General features: G+C 39.5%; 1 protein-coding gene across 3 annotated transcripts in view; it reads left to right on the top strand.

Annotated features, from left to right (window-relative positions):
* The first annotated feature begins 4,327 nt into the window (after positions 1-4,327).
* Positions 4,328-22,186, top strand: part of LOC133571937 (putative deoxyribonuclease TATDN3) — a 93,336-nt gene continuing 75,477 nt past the window's right edge. For 2 of the 3 annotated variants that reach the window (XM_061924482.2, XM_061924480.2), the window contains exons 1-8: positions 4,334-4,548; positions 4,619-4,651; positions 4,717-4,790; positions 4,863-4,947; positions 5,015-5,077; positions 11,883-11,992; positions 15,687-15,742; positions 17,656-17,768. In XM_061924482.2, the coding sequence (XP_061780466.1) occupies positions 4,495-4,548; positions 4,619-4,651; positions 4,717-4,790; positions 4,863-4,947; positions 5,015-5,077; positions 11,883-11,992; positions 15,687-15,742; positions 17,656-17,768 (588 nt within the window). In that variant the 5' untranslated portion in view covers positions 4,334-4,494. Of the gene's footprint in view, positions 4,549-4,618; positions 4,652-4,716; positions 4,791-4,862; positions 4,948-5,014; positions 5,078-11,882; positions 11,993-15,686; positions 15,743-17,655; positions 17,769-22,186 lie in introns of all 3 variants that reach the window. The other variant, XM_061924483.1, reaches the window with a different exon arrangement.

Genomic DNA, 22,186 nt, shown 5'->3' with positions numbered 1-22,186 from the left:
TGGCTCGACGACCTTTGAGGTGCGAGTCACAAATGTATATATTTGTGTAATTGTGATCCACATATTAGCCTGCTATCCATCCGCGCGAAAGTTTGTTCCGCTTAGCCCCGCCCCCATTAGTTACTGTTGCTATGTCTGTCAAACTTTCGCTCCTACCGAGAAATTTAAAGCCTACAGTAAAAATAAGTACCGGTAATTTCCATTTATTTATATAGCGGATTTCACAGACAGAATCACAAATTGATTTACAGTGTGTATAGAAAATGAAAGCATAGTAAAAAAAATAATCTAAGAATATAATGATAATAAAAAAAATATAAAGTGAAATTTCCTCCCGTTCCTCGCGCCCCACCTGTCATGTCTCTATTCCCCACCAGTGGGGCGCGCCCCACACTTTGAGAAACGCTGATGTAGTCTCTTCACTATAGAAGAGATCAAATTTGGTATTTTTATAAACGACTGTAACATAGAAATGTTTGTCAAAATTTTAAATTGTATTTTAATTTGGCCTGCCTTACTTACATAAATGTCGATTTATGAAAGTAAGGCCTACATATTTCTAATTGGCTTAATGGTTTACAATTATCAATCAAATCTTGGAGGATGATTAAGAGTACAAAAGCCCTTAAATTTTTGTATTTGTTAAAAACATTTAAAGTGATTTAGAAAGACCTTTTTGGATTTTTTTTTTCATATTTTGTATAATTATTATTTAGTAATATTTAATACTCTATCTGTATTTGCTTTTGTTTTCTTTCCTTGACATGTTTCGCTGACTTTTTTTGTGCATTATAAATGTATATTTGTTGTTCAATAAAAAAATGTTTTTTTAATTTGTTTTAAATTTGTAATGTAAAGTTAAAGTACCAATGATTGTCACACACACACTAGGTGTGGTGAAATGTGTCCTCTGCATTTGACCCATCCCCTTGTTCACCCCCTGGGAGGTGAGGGGAGCAGTGGGCAGCAGCGGTGGCCGCGCCCGGGAATCATTTTTGGTGATTTAACCCCCAATTCCAACTACCCATCTCAGGGCGGACACTCGAACCACTAGGCCACTGAGTAGGTTTTATAGGTATTACCTCTGTTATTATTTCTAACATGTCTAATAAGGAAATCGCCTTATTTTTTTGTATATTGATTGTTGTGTAGTCAATTGTACGAGTAAAAAAATCTGATACAAATTACTTTTGCCAAATTACACGATGACAATTTTTCATGGAAATAACATAAAATAATTGCGTTTTGTGTGTATGTAGTAAAGTAAAATAAAATAAAACATGACATGCTTTGGCTACGTTTCTTTTCTGTGCTCTAACGCATGCGCACTCCGACTGGCATCCCGTACAGTCTAGGTAGGGGATGGAGTTTAAAGGCAATTATATACACACAACATATATATATATATTTTATTTTTCAGAAAAAAAAGTATGTATATATATATATATATATATATATATATATATATATATATATATATATATATATATATATATATATATATATTTTTTTTTTTTTTTTATTTGTATTTTTTTTTATATATATATATTTTTATATCATCAACATGAGGAAGAAGGAACACAAGAAACTTATATATAAATTGTTGCGTTTTGGACCAGTTGTTCCTCCCAGGGAATTCATGTCAGAATTCGCTCCCAAGCTCTTTACGACACTTAAAGCTGAGTAGAAAAACCACCAGAGACAGAATAGGTATTTTGTAATATATTTGCAAAACTTTGCATATATATATACATTGAGACCAGTCCAGCATAGAACATTCTATCACGCCGCCAAGATGGTCTGCCCCCCCCCCCCCCCCCCCGACCAAACCCTCTCCCCTCTTAAGTCCCTGGCAGTCATGTCTCTCTAGCCAAAACAAATGCCCATTATCGCTCTTTCTAACATTCCAAAGCTTCAAGGTTAACACACACAGTTTACTTGCAGACAAACAGAAAGAGAACAAATGGGAAAACACGAGCTGTTTTCAAATATGACTATGAAATAAAAGAAGTAACACTTAAATTTGGATATATGTAAATATCTGCCTCCGACTATATATATATATATATATATATATATATATATATATATATATATATATATATTTTTTTTTTTTAAATTTGTATTTATTTTTTTTATATATATTTTTTTTTCTTTATATCATCAACATCAGGAAGAAGAAACACAAGAAACGAGACATACCAAGGGTCGAAAGAGCGGCTGGAATGGATGTGGACGGTCAAGGCTAGCGTGGTCCCCGTGGTAGTGGGGGCGCTCGGAGCAGTAACCCCCTTAACTGGGAGAGTGGCTCCAACAGATCCCAGGAACAACATCTGAAGCTTCGATCCAGAAGAGCGCAGTCCTAGGAACAGCCAAGCTACTGCGCAGAACCCTCAATCTCCCCAGGCCTCTGGTGGAGGATATATATATGTATACATGTATGTATATATATATATATATATATATATATATATATATATATATATATATATATATATATATATATATATAATATATATATATGTATATATATATATATATGTATATATATATATATATGTATGTATATATATATATATATATATATATATATATATATATATACAGTGGGGCAAAAAAGTATTTAGTCAGCCACCAATTGTGCAAGTTCTCCCACTTAAAATGATGACAGAGGTCTGTAATTTTCATCATAGGTACACTTCAACTGTGAGAGACAGAATGTGAAAAAAAAAAATCCAGGAATTCACATTGTAGGATTTTTAAAGAATTTATTTGTAAATTATGGTGGAAAATAAGTGTTTGGTCAATAACAAAAATTCAACTCAATACTTTGTAATACAACCTTTGTTGGCAATAACAGAGGTCAAACGATTACTATAGGTCTTTACCAGGTTTGCACACACAATAGCTGGTATTTTGGCCCATTCCTCCATGCAGATCTTCTCGAGAGCAGTGATGTTTTGGGGCTGTCGCCGAGCAACACGGACTTTCAACTCCCTCCACAGATTTTCTGTGGGGTTGAGGTCTGGAGACTGGCTAGGCCACTCCAGGACTTTCAAATGCTTCTTACGGAGCCACTCCTTCGTTGCCCGGGCGGTGTGTTTGGGATCATTGTCATGCTGGAAGACCCAGCCACGTTTCATCTTCAAAGCTCTCACTGATGGAAGGAGGTTTTGGCTCAAAATCTCACGATACATGGCCCCATTCATTCTTTCCTTAACACGGATCAGTCGGCCTGTCCCCTTAGCAGAAAACAGCCCCAAAGCATGATGTTTCCACCCCCATGCTTCACAGTAGGTATGGTGGTCTTGGGATGCAACTCAGTATTCTTCTTCCTCCAAACACGACGAGTTGAGTTTATACCAAAAAGTTCTATTTTGGTTTCATCTGACCACATGACATTCTCCCGATCCTCTGCTGTATCATCCATGTGCTCTCTGGCAAACTTCAGACGGGCCTGGACATGCACTGGCTTAAGCAGGGGGACACGTCTGGCACTGCAGGATTTGATTCCCTGTCGGGGTAGTGTGTTACTGATGGTAACCTTTGTTACTTTGGTCCCAGCTCTCTGCAGGTCATTCACCAGGTCCCCCTGTGTGGTTCTGGGATTTTTGCTCACCGTTCTCATGATCATTTTGACCCCACGGGATGAGATCTTACGTGGAGCCCCAGATCGAGGGAGATTATCAGTGGTCTTGTATGTCTTCCATTTTCTGATAATTGCTCCCACAGTTGATTTTTTCACACCAAGCTGCTTGCCTATTGTAGATTCACTCTTCACAGTCTGGTGCAGGTCTACAATTCTTTTCCTGGTGTCCTTCGACAGCTCTTTGGTCTTGGCCATAGTGGAGTTTGGAGTCTGACTGTTTGAGGCTGTGGACAGGTGTCTTTTATACAGATAACAAGTTCAAATAGGTGGCATTGATACAGGTAACGAGTGGAAGAGCTTCTTAAAGAAGAAGTTACAGGTCTGTGAGAGCCAGAGATCTTCCTTGTTCGAAGTGACCAAATACTTATTTTCCACCATCATTTACAAATAAATTCTTTAAAAATCCTACAATGTGAATTCCTGGATTTTTTTTTCACATTCTGTCTCTCACAGTGGAAGTGTACATATGATGAAAATTACAGACCTCTGTCATCATTTCAAGTGGGAGAACTTTCACAATTGGTGGCTGACTAAATACTTTTTTTGCCCCACTGTATATACCGATATATATATATATATATATATATATATATATATATATATATATATATATATATATATATATATATATATAATTTTTAGTTTTTTTTTTAGTTTTTTTTTTTCTCTCTCCTCTTTTGTTATGTGTGGTTTTGTGTAAATAGATATTTGACTCAGCCTGAGGAGACACACTCCAGTACAGTAGGTGGCGGTATGCACTTATAACGTTGGTTGCGACCCACCATTAAATGAAGAAGAAGAAAAAGACCGGAAGTTGTTTTCCAGCTAATTAGCCTCACAAACCCATGCATGGTTTTATCGACTGCCACTGTCACATCTCCGCGAGAGATTTTGACAAGGTATAAAACAAACTTTATCTCAAGTTCAGTCCTTATTTTCCCGTCTTTAAGTGTCACGTTTGTGTTTCAGGACATAGAAAGCGTTATTGAGCGCTCCAAACGGGTGAGTGCAGAACTCCTTCCAAGGTGGTGTTGATGTGTCACTATGCCCATGTGTTTGTCTTGCAGGCTGGACTGTTGGCATTGCTCGCTGTGGCAGAACATGCTGGGGAGTTTGAAAAAATCATTGCCCTGTCACAAAGGTAATTCAACGTCGTATTGTGTCACCCAGACTGAAATTGGACATTTTTATTTTTTGACGTTCCCTTTTCCAGATTCCCGGGCTTTGTCTTCCCCTGCCTGGGAGTCCACCCTGTGCAAGAAGTGTCCCCACAGCAACACAGGAGTGCTTCTCTGCAGGTTGGGCTACTTTTTTTTTTACTTTAACGTGTTAAAAATGTAAACTTGCACTTTGTCTGGCACGCAGGATCTAGACGCAGCTCTACCCATCATTGACAAATACAAGGAGCAACTCGTGGCCATTGGAGAGGTAGCAGACAACATATATTACAATTCTTATTTGCAGCACAGTCTGTGTGTGTCATGTACACAATTGCATAGTGTAGTTGTGTTTATATTGGTAGCAGTGACGTGCGGTGAGGTTGATGGCTGGTGAGGCACTGACTTCATCACAGTCAGATTTACAAACATATGAACCCTAAAGAGTATCTTATTCACCATTTGATTGGCAGCAGTTAACGGGTTATGTTTAAAAGCTCATACCAGCATTCTTCCCTGCTTGGCACTCAGCATCAAGGCTTGGAATTGGGGGTTAAATCACCAACAATTATTCCCGGGCGCGGCCACCGCTGCTGCCCACTGCTCCCCTCACCTCCCAGGGGGTGATCAAGGGGATGGGTCAAATGCAGACGACAAATTTCACCACACCTAGTGTGTGTGTGACAATCATTGGTACTTTAACTTAATTTTAACTTTACACATACAAACTGTAGCACACAATTTAATTAAAAAAACTTTGCTATGGTCTTACCTTTTACTTATAAGTGCGGGAACAGTGGTGTTCGTGCTGGAGGAGTTGTGAATGAATGAAATGTGACATCCGTGCTGCAGTCTGCAGGTGTACCTAATGTTGTGTCCCTGCAGTCGTTCACGGCTCCTCCGGCGCGAGCGTTGTTGTTTTTGCACTTTTTGGCTTCTTGTTAAGTGACTTTTTTTTGGGTGGATTCGGTCTTGCACGTGGAGGGTTTGGGTGTGGGCTTTGGTTGGTGTGGCGCTCCCGTCGGGGGGGTTGCATTCTGCGGCGGGGGTGCATTAACCGGCACCATGAGGCGGGATTACTGCGAGCCTCACACAGTGAGTCTTCGCAGCAGTTTTATGATTGCTCAGCACAAGAAATACGTTGCACACATACAGTTGTTGACAAAATACACTGTACATTACCGTATTTTCCGCACTATTAGCCGCACCTAAAAACCACAAATTTACTCAAAAGCTGACAGTGCGGCTTATAACCCGGTGCGCTTTATATATGGATTAATATTAAGATTCATTTTCATAAAGTTTCCGTCTCGCAACTACGGTAAACAGCCGCCATCTTTTTTCCCCGTAGAAGAGGAAGTGCTTCTTCTTCTACGCAAGCAACCGCCAAGGTAAGCACCCGCCCCCATAGAACAGGAAGCGCTTCTTCTTCTACTGTAAGCAACCACCCGCCTGCGTAGAAGAAGAAGAAGCGCGCGGATATTACGTTTCATTTCCTTTTGTGTGTTTACATCTGTAAAGACCACAAAATGGCTCCTACTAAGCGACAGGTTTCCGGTTCATGAAAAGACGCAATCTCTCCATCCGCACACGGACTACTATTTCACAGCAACTGCCTAAAGACTTTCAAGAAAAGCTGGCTACTTTCCGTGCATATTGTAAAAACAAGATAGCTGAAAAAAAGATCCGGCCAGAGAACATTACCAACATGGACGAGGTTCCACTGACTTTTGATATTCCTGTGAACCGCACTGTGGATACAACGGGAGCACGTACGGTGAATATTCGCACCACAGGGAATGAGAAGTCATCCTTCACTGTGGTTCTAGCTTGCCATGCTAATGGCCAGAAACTTCCACCCATGGTGATATTCAAAAGGAAGACCTTGCCAAAAGAGACCTTTCCAGCCGGCGTCATCATAAAAGCTAACTCGAAGGGATGGATGAAGAAAAGATGAGCGAGTGGTTAAGGTAAGTTTACGCGAAGAGACCGGGTGGCTTTTTTCACGCAGCTCCGTCCATGTTGATATACGACTCCATGCGCGCCCACATCACGCTGGTTTTTAATATATTATTAAAGTTTGACTGACCTATCTGACTGTTTTTTTGACATTCCTTTAGCGCAGTTAGATGCGGCTTATAACACGGGGCGGCTTATAGGTGGACAAAGTTTTGAAATATGCCGTTCATTGAAGGCGCGGCTTATAACCCAGGGCGGCTTATGGTGCGGAAAATACGGTATATACCTCAGCTAACTAAACTATGGAAATGTATAATATAATTCATATAGCAATACGGTCTCACTGCACAACAGGCTAGCAGTTAGCCGAGTCCGCAATCCATGTTGAGGCACTGAGTGACGTGCCTCAACTGGCTGCTGATCACCGCACCATCTCTTCTCAGTATTTGAACGGAAAATGTGAAAATTCAGCGATTTTGAATAAAAATAATCTAAAACTGGTGAAGTTAAATGGAAAATAACTTTATAGTATAATCACTAAATACATATAACCATTTATTAATTTTTTCCCCTTTTTACATTTTGTTTCTTTCCATGATGGCAGGTGAGGCGGGGCCTCACCTGCCTCTAGTGACCGCTTGTCACTGATTGGTAGGTATGTAGGTCTTTATTGTCATTGCACAAGTACAACAAAACTTTGTTTTCAGCAAGATGAGACAAACAAACAGTGTACAGCAGGGGTGTCAAACTCAAATACAGAGTGGGCCAAAATGTAAAACTGAACAAAGCCGCGGGCTAAGGTTGAACAAATTAACCTTTTAATAGGGACCCAAACAAGTTTTGCATTGAATATTGAACAAGCAAGGCTTATATAACTTTATAGTGACATGCAAAATCTAGTTTCTAATAATAATAATTAAAAAATATCTATGGCATATCAAATACAAATTTAATGCCTCTTTTCTATTTGCAGCCTTCTGAGGTAAATATCAACATTAACTTTTTCCACAAGCTAATAAATTAGAAAATAAAATAACAACGAATAAACCAACCATTCAGGACTTTAAACTGCTCAGTTTGCAACACACTGATCTAATCTGATGTGCCCAAACCAGATACCTGCCATCTTTTCTTGGATGCTAGTTCATTAATGTCGGGGCTCAGGCTTTGAGCTGAGGCAACCTTCATTATCGAACGAAGGTGTTCATCAGTCATTATACCTCGTAGTCCACCCGGGGCGTGCTTTAAAGGCACTGCGTTTATCGTCCTCCACGAGCTGTCGTCACGTCCGCTTTTCATCCATTCCAACAACGTGCAGGCCCGATCACAAAAAATATGTGCGACTTCAGTACGCACACACACACGTAAATGCAATGCATACTTGGCCAACAGCAATACAGGTTTCACTGACGGTGCCCGTATAAATAACTTTAACACTGTTAGAAACATGCGCCACACTGTGAACCCACACCAAACAAGAATGACAAACACATTTCGGGAGAACATCCGCACCGTAACACAACATAAACACAACAAAACAAATACCCAGAATCCCATGCAGCCCTAACTCTTCGGGCTGCAATATACACCCCACCCCACCCTCTTCCCCCCTCACTATCGCCTCAAGGGCCAAGTGAAATTACATGGCGGGCCAGAGTTTGACACCCATGGTGTACAGGGTTACAGAACAGGAACGCTGATGGGTCGCCACAAGGCGCCCCGTAAAAGATGGGGAAAAAGGTCAACGCTGGGGAAGGATGAGTAAAAAAAATACAATCTAGACTGGGAGAAAAAAAACCTCCATAGCAAAACATATACCGGTACACATATTACAACATACCGGCCGAAAATGCATAATAAAGAAGGAAAAAAAACCTACACTGGAGTATAAGTTGCATTTTTGGGGGAAATGTATTTGATAAAAGCCAACAGCAAGAATAGACATTTGAAAGGCAATTTAAAATAAATCAAGAATAGTGAACAACAGGCTGAATAAGTGTACGTTATATGAGGCATAAATAACCAACTGGTATGTTAACGTAACATATTATGGTAAGAGTCATTCAAATAACTATAACATATAGAACATGCTATACGTTTACCAAACAATCTGTCACTCCTAATCGCTAAATCCCATGAAATCTTATACGTCTAGTCTCTTACGTGAATGAGATCAATAATATTATAATGTGTTCATCATTTCACACATAAGTCGCTCCTGAGTATAAGTCGCACCCCCCCGGCCAAACTATGAAAAAAACTGCCACTTATAGTCCGAAAAATACGGTACATCTCGAGACTTGCAACTTGTAAAGTGGGGGCCCACTTTTTTGTTTCATCTGACATCACATGGACAAAGATAAGACCTTCTGGAGGAAAGTTCTGTGGTCAGATGAAACAAAAATTGAGCTGCTTGGAGGAGAAAAGGTGAGGCCTTTAAGCCCAGGAACACCATTCCCACCGTCAAGCATGGTGGTGGTAGTATTATGCTCTGGGCCTGTTTTGCTGCCAATGGAACTGCTGCTTTAAATGGGACAATGAAAAAGGAGGATTAGCTCCAAATTCAAGTCTTTTAACATTTTCTATAAAAAAAAATTCCCGCTTTCCCAAAATTCAACACATTTTCATGAAATGTCCCATTGAAATCAGTGAGACATTTTTCAAAGTTCCACAATTTTTCATCCGATTTCAAACCGTTCCAACTCCAAAATATTCAACATTTTCAAAAATTGTGTGCTCTCCTTCAATGATTTAAAAAAATTCCCGGATTTCCAAGAATTCCCAGTTTTCAGGGACATTTTTCCCCATTCAAAATGAATGGGAAATGTTTGCTGCCAATGGAACTGCTGCTTTAAATGGGACAATGAAAAAGGAGGATTAGCTCCAAATTGTTCAGGACAAGCTAAAATCATCAGCCCGGAGGTTGGGTCTTGGGCGCAGTTGGGTGTTCCAACAGGACAATGACCCCAAACACACCTCAAAAGTGGTAAAGGAATGGCTAAATCAGGCTAGAATGAAGGTTTTAGAATGGCCTGACTTAAAGGTGTGGACAATGCTGAAGAAACAAGTCCATGTCAACACATTTAGCTGAACTGCAGCAATTTAGTGGTCAAGTGGTCAAGCAGAAGCTTGTGGATGGCTACCAAAAGCGCCTTATTGCAGGTAAACCTGCCAAGGGACATGTAAGCAAATATTAATATTGCTGTATGTACAGGTAAAAGCCAGTAAATTAGAATATTTTGAAAAACTTGATTTATTTCAGTAATTGCATTCAAAAGGTGTAACTTGTACATTATATTTATTCATTGCACACAGACTGATGCATTCAAATGTTTATTTCATTTAATTTTGATGATTTGAAGTGGCAACAAATGAAAATCCAAAATTCTGTGTGTCACAAAATTAGAATATTACTTAAGGCTAATACAAAAAAGGGATTTTTAGAAATGTTGGCCAACTGAAAAGTATGAAAATGAAAATTATGAGCATGTACAATACTCAATACTTGGTTGGAGCTCCTTTTGCCTCAATTACTGCGTTAATGCGGCGTGGCATGGAGTCGATGAGTTTCTGGCACTGCTCAGGTGTTATGAGAGCCCAGGTTGCTCTGATAGTGGCCTTCAACTCTTCTGCGTTTTTGGGTCTGGCATTCTGCATCTTCCTTTTCACAATACCCCACAGATTTTCTATGGGGCTAAGGTCAGGGGAGTTGGCGGGCCAATTTAGAACAGAAATACCATGGTCCGTAAACCAGGCACGGGTAGATTTTGCGCTGTGTGCAGGCGCCAAGTCCTGTTGGAACTTGAAATCTCCATCTCCATAGAGCAGGTCAGCAGCAGGAAGCATGAAGTGCTCTAAAACTTGCTGGTAGACGGCTGCGTTGACCCTGGATCTCAGGAAACAGAGTGGACCGACACCAGCAGATGACATGGCACCCCAAACCATCACTGATGGTGGAAACTTTACACTAGACTTCAGGCAACGTGGATCCTGTGCCTCTCCTGTCTTCCTCCAGACTCTGGGACCTCGATTTCCAAAGGAAATGCAACATTTGCATGGTTGGGTGATGGTTTGGGGTGCCATGTCATCTGCTGGTGTCGGTCCACTCTGTTTCCTGAGATCCAGGGTCAACGCAGCCGTCTACCAGCAAGTTTTAGAGCACTTCATGCTTCCTGCTGCTGACCTGCTCTATGGAGATGGAGATTTCAAGTTCCAACAGGACTTGGCGCCTGCACACAGCGCAAAATCTACCCGTGCCTGGTTTACGGACCATGGTATTTCTGTTCTAAATTGGCCCGCCAACTCCCCTGACCTTAGCCCCATAGAAAATCTGTGGGGTATTGTGAAAAGGAAGATGCAGAATGCCAGACCCAAAAACGCAGAAGAGTTGAAGGCCACTATCAGAGCAACCTGGGCTCTCATAACACCTGAGCAGTGCCAGAAACTCATCGACTCCATGCCACGCCGCATTAACGCAGTAATTGAGGCAAAAGGAGCTCCAACCAAGTATTGAGTATTGTACATGCTCATATTTTTCATTTTCATACTTTTCAGTTGGCCAACATTTCTAAAAATCCCTTTTTTGTATTAGCCTTAAGTAATATTCTAATTTTGTGACACACGGAATTTTGGATTTTCATTTGTTGCCACTTCAAATCATCAAAATTAAATGAAATAAACATTTGAATGCATCAGTCTGTGTGCAATGAATAAATATAATGTACAAGTTACACCTTTTGAATGCAATTACTGAAATAAATCAAGTTTTTCCAAATATTCTAATTTACTGGCTTTTACCTGTATACTTTTGACCCTCACATTTTCAGTAGAGCCATAATAAATTCATAAAAGAAGCAGACTTCATGAATGTTTTTTGTGAGCAACAAGTATGTGCTCCAATCACTACATCACAAACAAATAAGATTGTAAAGTCAAGACAGCCATGACATGATGTTCTTTACAAGTGTACGTACACTTTTGACCACCACTGTATTTAATAACAATCTCCAGTAGGACATGAGCATTACATTTGTTTTAAGTTGCATTATCTTAGATTTTCTGGTACCTGCAGGAACATTCTGAACAATATGTCTGACACCATTCATGTTTCCTCTTAGGTCGGCTTGGACTTCACGCCCAGATATGTGAAAAGTGACTCGGACAAAGAAGGCCAGAGGCAGGTTCTTGTTCGTCAGTCACGTTTGGCCAAGGAACTGGACCTCCCTCTGTAAGTTGCCACTAACAATGAATAAATAAATAAGTACTTCTGTGTTGTACTCAGCTAGTAGTCTTCATACCTGCCAACTACTCCAGTTTTCCCGTAATTAGTACGGTTTTCATCAACCTATTCCGGGTTACGGTTGCAGTGATAAAAAATATGGTTTTTCATTAATTAAAAAAAAACATTTTTTTAAAAGTTTTATTCACGAAATCGCGTAACAACAATGACAATCGACACTGCTTCCCGTAACTTCCTATCGAGCCATTCCGAATGCCATGCGCGAGGCTATTTATAGCACCGCTGCCAAGCACGAGGCACCATTGTATCCAAACGAGCGAACGATCATGGAATCAGCCGGAGAAAAATCGCAAACGAGTCTTAAACCGAAAAGAAAACTGCAGTCATTCCGTGAAGAATATTCAAGATTTCATAATAGTATATTCTCGGGCAAAAATCAACAGGAAGTTGGCAATTCCCCCTTCAAGACAAAAAAGTACTAAAAACAGTAACTTTTGCCTCTTTGAGCTGTATTTTCAACCTCTAAACATAATACCTGGGATTTATATAGCGCTTTTCTAAGTACCCAAAGTCGCTTTACATGTAGAACCCATCAATCATTTACACCTGGTGGTGGTAAGCTACTTTCATAGCCACAGCTGCCCTGGGGTAGACTGACAGAAGCGTGGCTGCAATTTGCGCCAACGGCCCCTCCGACCACCACCTATCATTCATCATTCAATTCACCGGTGTGAGTGGCACCGGGGGCAAAGGGTGAAGTGTCCCGCCCAAGGACACAACGGCAGCGATTTTTGGATGGTAAGAGGCGGGGAGCGAACCTGCAACCCTCAGGTTTCTGGCACGGTTGCTCTACCCACTACGCCATGCCGCCTAAACATGCTTCAAAACTCACCAAACTGAACACACACATCAGGACTGGCAAAAATTGCGATCTAATAAAAAAACCTAACCCCAAATCTCAAAATTGCGCTCTAGCGAAATTTTTGAAATTCTGCTCCTCGGAAGAAAAAATCACAAAACTGCCTGTAACTCCCACTGGGAAGGTCGGAGAGACATGAAACAAAAACCTCTATGTAGGTCTCACTTAGACCTACATTTCATATATTGACAACCCCCAGCAAAAATCAACAGGAAGTTTGCAATTTCCCCTTCAAAACAATTTTTTTTTATAAACCGGTCACTTCTCTTCAAACATTATCTCCTCTGAACGCGTTTGTCGTATCAGCTTCAAAATAACACAGGAGAGAGATTGAACCCTTCCAAATAAAAGTTATCGAAAATGTTGCTAAAACCATCACTTTTCTATCAGTCACAGTGACTTTTCAAAACAAAAATATTACAGCAAAAATCATATGGGTTGATTGACATGTTTATTCTGTAAGCTAACTTCAATAGTTTGAAATTATTTTGACAGTTAATGCCAGTTATCCTGTCAACCTTTCACAAGACTTCAATTTGTTAATTGAAAGTATAAACACTTTTTACAGTAAACAAATGGTAAAACAGTACTAAACAATTCCATAAAAAAAAAAATTGGTGTCATTATTAACTTTCTGTCCAAGCTTGTATAATCTACTGCCTTGTTCAATTGTAAAAAATATTCTGTGCCTAAAATTCACATTTCTATCACAATTATCATACTGTAAACATGGTAAGCTAACTTCATTAAAATTAATAGTCCTGTCAATAGCATGGAATTACAATTCAAATGTAGTTTTTTTGTAAGCCTTTCAAAAGAATTCAAAATATGAAAAATTAATGAAAATTAATTTAAGCCATCAGACACTTGAAAAGTGGCACATCACATCTCTAATGTAATCATTTGAACTTTTCAACAGAAATAGCACTGCAAAAATATTAAGGACATACTTCTGTATTTTGGTAGTTATGCTGTCAACATTTAACAAGATTTCTTCAACTTGGACTTGAAAGCATAAACAGTATAAGCACTTTTAACAGTATAACAGTACTAAACAATTCCAATTAAGGCTGAAACAACGCGTCGACGTAGTCGACGTCATCGGTTACGTAAATATGTCGACGCCGTTTTTGTGCGTCGGCGCGTCGCATATTTACGTCACACTACTGTCATGGCGGAGCGCAAAGCAGACGATGCGAGCGAGGGGAAAAAAGCACGCCAAAAGTCGTCAAAAGTGTGGGAGTATTTCAATTGTATGCACACTGTGTGGAGCGGAAATGGCCTATCATAGCAGCACAACGGCTATGAAGGAACATTTGAAAAGAAAACCCCCGACAGCGTTCTTGCCATCACCATCAACTAGTCAATCGTCCGCGTGCGTATACGTTGTCATTATTACACAAAAACATGAATGTGTCATTTGTATCTCCATTGTAAATTCATAAACTAAAGCACCGTTTCGCTCTGAGAGGCGCGTTTGGCGTGCCTGTTCAGTGTTTACAAAGACGCGCTCCTCTTTAACGCTGTGGTGAGGCGGCGGCGGCCAGCGAGCGGCGAGGCGGGGCGCGCCGGGAGCGACGCCGCAATCGTGCGCGATCCGCGCAGTTGGAAGAGAAAAGACTTTGTGTAAAATGAAAAGATTGTAAACCTGGCAAAGCCGTCTGGCGTTCAGTCTGTCGGTCCTGAAAGAACCCCACGGCACAAGACGTGTCACAAACGCTAACGTTAATTAGTTGTGCAAATACCTTTTACAACATTAACAGTTACATATACTATGTACAAACCAACAATTAACTTTCACTTTAATCATACTATCATTGTTGTGTTATTAAGCAAAATAAGCAATACTTTTACTTTTGTTGAAATGTTTACACTGTACACTTTTTTGTATTGGATGTTTAGCTTTATTTTTGCACATTTTAGCAAATAAGCAATACTTTTACTTTTGTTGAAATGTTTACACTTGTTACAGAATATTTCCATTTTGCACTTTTTTGTATTGGATGTTTATCTTTATTTTTGCACATTTTAAAGCAAAATAAGCAATACTTTTACTTTTGAAATGCTTATACTATTCCAGAATATTAAGATTTGCACTGGATGTTTACTTTTATATTTGCACATTAAAAAGCAAATAAGCTACTTTTAATTTTGTTAAATGTTAAAAGTTTTAAATGTTTACATTGTTACAGAATATTTTGTCATGTTGTTGTCAATGTTGACTGAGTGGCCATACTTTTTTTTTTGTAAATAAAAGCCATGCCTTTTGAAAAAACTGGCCTACATTTATTTTTTTCCTCTTCATTTTAAATTAAAAAAAAAAATCGGTAAAAGGAAAAATAATCTATAGATTAATCGAAAAAATAATCTATAGATTAACCGATTAATCGAAAAAAATAATCTATAGATTAATCGATAGAAAAATAATCGTTAGCTGCAGCCCTAATTCCAATAGATAACATTGGTGTCATTACCTTTTTGTGGCTAAAATCCAAATTTAGCAACGGCATTAGACTTGTGTTTTTTTGTCCCAACGTGGTCTTTTACATCGCTAATTCCTCCGTGTCCGATCGAAAAATCTTGTCTGCACAAGGTGCAATTCGCGTAGTTTTCACCCTTTTTGGAACGCTAATAATCATTTTGCGTCGCCTGAACCCCCCACCTGGACCCTGGCTACTAGGTTTTTCTGATTTCAAAAGTTGGCAGGTACGAGTCTTACTAGTTGGAATGTCCGTGCTATTTATGTGCCAATCTTTTATTTAGGAACGTTCACTCGCGGTCGGCAGGAAGACCCACCATCCAGCTCCTCAAAGAAGAAGGTAACTTCTTCCTACATTACAGTCTTCTGAGTGCACTGCCAACCTGATAAGTCTCAAAAGGAAAGAGATGATACAGTTTTATCTGCTCAAAGATGCTACCTCAGCGTTTCTCAAAGTGTGGGGCGCGCCCCACTGGTGGGGAATAGAGACATGACAGGTGGGGCGCGAGGAACGGGAGGAAATTTCACTTTAAATTTTTTTTATTATCATTATATTCTTAGATTTTTTTTTACTATGCTTTCATTTTCTATACACACTGTAAATCACTTTGTGATTCTGTCTGTGAAATCCGCTATATAAATAAATGGAAATTACCGGTACTTATTTTTACTGTAGGCTTTAAATTTCTCGGTAGGAGCGAAAGTTTGACAGACATAGCAACAGTAACTAATGGGGGCGGGGCTAAGCGGAACAAACTTTCGCGCGGATGGATAGCAGGCTAATGTGTGGATCACAATTACACAAATATATACATTTGTGACTCGCACCTCAAAGGTCGTCGAGCCAGAGCCAGCGCCTGCAGAGAAACAAAAATGTGACGGGCACACACTGTGTCATTCACCGGGAAGCACTCGCGTCAAGGCAGCTCAGCCCCGAACTCAATGAGGTTCTAACAGATGTTGTGAGCGCGGTAAATTTGATCAAAACACGACCACTGAAAGTGCGACTGTTCTCTGCACTGTGTGAGGAAATGGGAGCTGATCATACAGCCGTGCTGTTTCACAGTGAAGCAAGGTGGCTCTCCCGGGGCAAAGTGCTGTCACTTGCCCTGTCTTGCCAAATGCATAGCTCCTCCTTTTTTTTGTGTGCAAAGATTGCAAAGTGACACTTTTATTTTATTTATTATTGAACTTGATGCAAGTTATAACACTTTTTTTGATTTATTATTGAACTTGATGCAAGTTATTTGATTTATTATTGAACTTGATGCAAGTTATAACACTTTTTTTGATTTATTATTGAACGTGATGCAAGTTATAACACTTTTTTTGATTTATTATTTAATTGATGCAAGTTATAACACTTTTGTTTGATTTATTATTGAACTTGATGCAAGTTATAACACTTTTTTTGATTTATTATTGAACTTGATGCAAGTTATAACACTTTTATTTGATTTATTATTGAACTTGATGCAAGTTATAACACTTTTTTTGATTTATTATTGAACTTGATGCAAGTTATAACACTTTTTTGATTTATTATTGAACTTGATGCAAGTTATAACACTTTTATTTGATTTATTATTGAACTTGATGCAAGTTATAACACTTTTTTTGATTTATTATTGAACTTGATGCAAGTTATAACACTTTTTTGATTTATTATTGAACTTGATGCAAGTTATAACACTTTTTATTTTTTTATTATTGAACTTGATGCAAGTTATAACACTTTTTTTGATTTATTATTGAACTTGATGCAAGGTATAACACTTTTTATTTATTTATTATTGAACGTGATGCAAGTTATAACACTTTTTTGATTTATTATTGAACTTGATGCAAGTTATGACACTTTTGTTTTATTTATTATTGAACTTGATGGAAGTTATTTTATTTATTATTGAACTTGATGCAAGTTATACCACAGCTGCACACTTATTTTATTTATTATTGAACTTGATGTTATTTTATGTTATTGAGTTTGAATGTATACAACTTGATGTTCAATAAATTTGAAAATGTTAAAGCTTGGCATTAGCGCTCTGTTGGGGCGATGGGGGCAGGTGGGGCTTGAAAACTCCCCCTTGTCCAAAGTGGGGGATGACAAAAAAAGTTTGAGAACCACTGTGCTACCTGATGGACGTTATCGTCCCGCTCCTAAATGCTTCAGTCCCACGCAGGATTCTCACAGGCATGATAGATAAATACTGACGTATGACGCTAAAGTCGCTTGTGGTTGTTTGGCAGGTGTGGAAAAGGTTTTGCTGCACGCTTTTGACGGGAAACCGTCGGTTGCCATGGAAGCGGTACGAGCCGGGTACTTCTTCTCCATCCCGCCGTCCATAATACGCAGTGAACAGGTGGGTCACGTGATCATGTCCATAAGCACTACTGTACTACAAACCCCGTTTCCATATGAGTTGGGAAATTGTGTTAGATGTAAATATAAACGGAATACAATGATTTGCAAATCATTTTCAAGCCATATTCAGTTGAATATGCTACAAAGACAACATATTTGATGTTCAAACTGATAAACCTTTTTTTTTTTTTTGCAAATAATCATTAACTTTAGAATTTGATGCCAGCAACATGTGACAAAGAAGTTGGGAAAGGTGGCAAAAAAGAGTGAGAAAGTTGAGGAACGCTCATCAAAGACTTATTTGGAACATCCCACAGGTGTGCAGGCTAATTGGGAACAGGTGGGTGCCATGATTGGGTATAAAAGTAGATTCCATGAAATGCTCAGTCATTCACAAACAAGGACGGGGCGAGGGTCACCACATTGTCAACAAATGCGTGAGCAAATTGTTGAACAGTTTAAGAAAAACCTTTCTCAACCAGCTATTGCAAGGAATTTAGGGATTTCACCACCTACGCTCCGTAATATCATCAAAGGGTTCAGAGAATCTGGAGAAATCACTGCACGTAAGCAGCTAAGCCCGTGACCTTCCATCCCTCAGGCTGTACTGCATCAACAAGCCGCATTGGTGTGTAAAGGATATCACCACATAGGCTCAGGAACACTTCAGAAACTCACTGTCAGTAACTACAGTTGGTCGCTACATCTGTAAGTGCAAGTTAAAACTCTCCTATGCAAGGCGAAACCCGTTTATCAACAACACCCAGAAACGCAGTCGGCTTCGCTGGGCCTGAGCTCATCTAAGATGGACTGATACAAAGTGGAAAAGTGTTCTGTGGTCTGACGAGCCCACATTTCCAAATTGTTTTTGGAAACTGTGGACGTCGTGTCCTCCGGACCAAAGAGGAAAAGAACCATCCGGATTGTTTTAGGCGCAAAGTTGAAAAGCCAGCATGTGTGATGGTATGGGGGTGTATTAGTGCCCAAGACATGGGTAACTTACACATCTGTGAAGGCGCCATTAATGCTGAAAGGTACATACAGGTTTTGGAGCAACATATGTTGCCATCCAAGCAACGTTACCATGGACGCCCCTGCTTATTTCAGCAAGACAATGCCAAGCCACGTGTTACATCAACGTGGCTTCATAGTAAAAGAGTGCGGGTACTAGACTGGCCTGCCTGTAGTCCAGACCTGTCTCCCATTGAAAATGTGTGGCGCATTATGAAGCCTAAAATAGCACAACGGAGACCCCCGGACTGTTGAACAACTTAAGCTGTACATCAAGCAAGAATGGGAAAGAATTCCACCTGAGAAGCTTCAAAAATGTGTCTCCTCAGTTCCCAAACGTTTACTGAGTTTTGTTAAAAGGAAAGGCCATGTAACACAATGGTGAACATGCCCTTTCCCGACTACTTTGGCACGTGTTGCAGCCATGAAATTCTAAGTTAATTATTATTTGCAAAACAAAAAATAAAGTTAATGAGTTTGAACATCAAATATCTTGTCTTTGTAGTGCATTCAATTGAATATGGGTTGAAAAGGATTGGCAAATCATTGTATTCCGTTTATATTTACATCTAACACAATTTCCCAACTCATATGGAAACGGGGTTTGTAATTAGAGATGTCCGATAATGGCTTTTTTGTCCATATCGTCCAACTCTTAAAGGGGAACATTATCACAATTTCAGAATGGTTAAAACCATTAAAAATCAGTTCCCAGTGGCTTATTTTATTTTTCAAAGTTTTTTTTCAAAATTTTACCCATCACGCAATATCCCTAAAAAAAGCTTCAAAGTGCCTGATTTTAACCACCCGTCCATTTTCCTGTGACGTCACATAGTGAAGCCAACACAAACAAACAGCAAGCTATAGCGACATTAGCTCAGATTCAGACTCGGATTTCGGCGGCTTAAGCGATTCAACAGATTACGCATGTATTGAAACGGATGGTTGTAGTGTGGAGGCAGGTAGCGAAAACCAAATTGAAGAAGAAACTGAAGCTATTGAGCCGTATCGGTTTGAACCGTATGCAAGCGAAACCGACGAAAACGACACGGGAGAAAGCGAGGATGAATTCGGCGATCGCCTTCTAACCAACGATTGGTATGTGTTTGTTTGGCATTAAAGGAAACTAACAACTATGAACTAGGTTTACAGCATATGAAATACATTTGGCAACAACATGCACTTTGAGAGTGCAGACAGCCCATTTCAGGCGCGCTAAGAACATATATTTTTCCACGATTTCAACACTCAGGTTAACCATACCTAAATAGACACAAAATACTGCATTACACAAGACTACCCGAATGTACTCGAATGATTGAAAGAAATAAATGTTTTTAAGCTAAATTATTGGTAAACACAGTTTATGTATAATAATTTACGTAAAACCGCGAGTAATGAATAAAGCTTTCATCAATTAATATATTCTGTAGACCAGTGACGTGCGGTGAGGTTGATGGCTGGTGAGGCACTGACTTCATCACAGTCAGATTTACAAACATATGAACTCTAAAGAGTATCTTATTCACCATTTGATTGGCAGCAGTTAACGGGTTATGTTTAAAAGCTCATACCAGCATTCTTCCCTGCTTGGCACTCAGCATCAAGGCTTGGAATTGGGGGTTAAATCACCAACAATTATTCCCGGGCGCGGCGCCGCTGCTGCCCACTGCTCCCCTCACCTCCCAGGGGGTGATCAAGGGGATGGGTCAAATGCAGAGGACACATTTCACCACACTTAGTGTGTGTGTGACAATCATTGCTACTTTAACTCATTGGTGTTGTTAGGCCTATTTTAGGGGGGCTCAAATAAATGTCGACATATTCATTATAAAGTGGCCCAAATATGAGTTTAAATAAATAATCATATAACCTGTTATTATTCACTCAGTTTCCCCTCACTTCGTAGCGTAAGGTAGAGAGCCCCTTTCGTGCGTCGGTATCCAATCCATTCCACTTGTTCATATAGAAAATGCCCACATCACTCAAATTCCAGCCCGCATTTTCTCTGCGACCTTGCTTGCGGTCCTGCAGGTGTACGAAGCACATTATCTTCCTTTACAATGAGTGAAGCTGCACAAAACCTTGTGTGTGCAATTGTAAATCATTTATTTTTTAAGTTTTGTGTTTCTTGTAGAATCTATATAAAGTAATATACATAAGCCTATTGTTAAAATAATGGAAAAAAACATCATTAAATATATTTGTTTTATTGTATTGTTACATTAATAGCGGTTTTATTATTATAGGATGGCTTGTTAAACATTTAATAGGATTTTCAGAGGGAGGAAAAACCAAGACATTTAATATAAATTGTCAAATGAATAAGTACATAAAAATAAAAATAAAATATATGGTTAAAAGCCATCGTCCCGGGGAGCATTTCATTTCATCCCGTGCATTTAAAAAAAATAAAAAAAATAACAATGAATAATTTCTAAGTCTTTGTTAGCCGTTTGTGAAGTTTTGTGCTCGTGCGTAACATTCGCTCGCATCCTTTGCATCTCCTGGGGGCAAAGCCCCCCTTGTCCTTAAAAGCTAGTGACGCCCCTGCTTTAACTTAACTTTAACTTTACACATACAAACTGTAGCACACAAAAAAACACATTTAATAAAAAAAAAACGTTATTATGGTCTTACCTTTACCGTATTTTCCGCACCATAAGCCGCCCTGGGTTATAAGCCGCGCCTTCAATGAACGGCATATTTCAAAACTTTGTCCACCTATAAGCCGCCCGGTGTTGTAAGCCGCATCTAACTGCGCTAAAGGAATGTCAAAAAAACAGTCAGATAGGTCAGTCAAACTTTAATAATATATTAAAAACCAGCGTGATGTGGGCGCGCATGGAGTCGTATATCAACATGGACGGAGCTGCGTGAAAAAAGCCACCCGGCCTCTTCGCGTAAACTTCCCTTAACCACTCGCTCATCTTTTCTTCATCCATCCATCCCTTCGAGTTAGCTTTTATGATGACGCCGGCTGGAAAGGTCTCTTTTGGCAAGGTCTTCCTTTTGAATATCACCATGGGTGGAAGTTTCTGGCCATTAGCATGGCAAGCTAGAACCACAGTGAAGGATGACTTCTCATTCCCTGTGGTGCGAATATTCACCGTACGTGCTCCCGTTGTATCCACAGTGCGGTTCACAGGAATATCAAAAGTCAGTGGAACCTCGTCCATGTTGATAATGTTCTCTGGCCGGATCTTTTTTTCAGCTATCTTGTTTTTACAATATGCACGGAAAGTAGCCAGCTTTTCTTGAAAGTCTTTAGGCAGTTGCTGTGAAATAGTAGTCCGTGTGCGGATGGAGAGATTGCGTCTTTTCATGAACCGGAAACCTGTCGCTTAGTAGGAGCCATTTTGTGGTCTTTACAGATGTAAACACACAAAGGAAATGAAACGTAAT

This window comes from Nerophis lumbriciformis, linkage group LG29 (genome assembly GCF_033978685.3).
Source record: "Nerophis lumbriciformis linkage group LG29, RoL_Nlum_v2.1, whole genome shotgun sequence".
Classification (NCBI taxonomy): domain Eukaryota; kingdom Metazoa; phylum Chordata; class Actinopteri; order Syngnathiformes; family Syngnathidae; genus Nerophis; species Nerophis lumbriciformis.
This window is presented reverse-complemented; position numbering and strand designations above follow the sequence as displayed.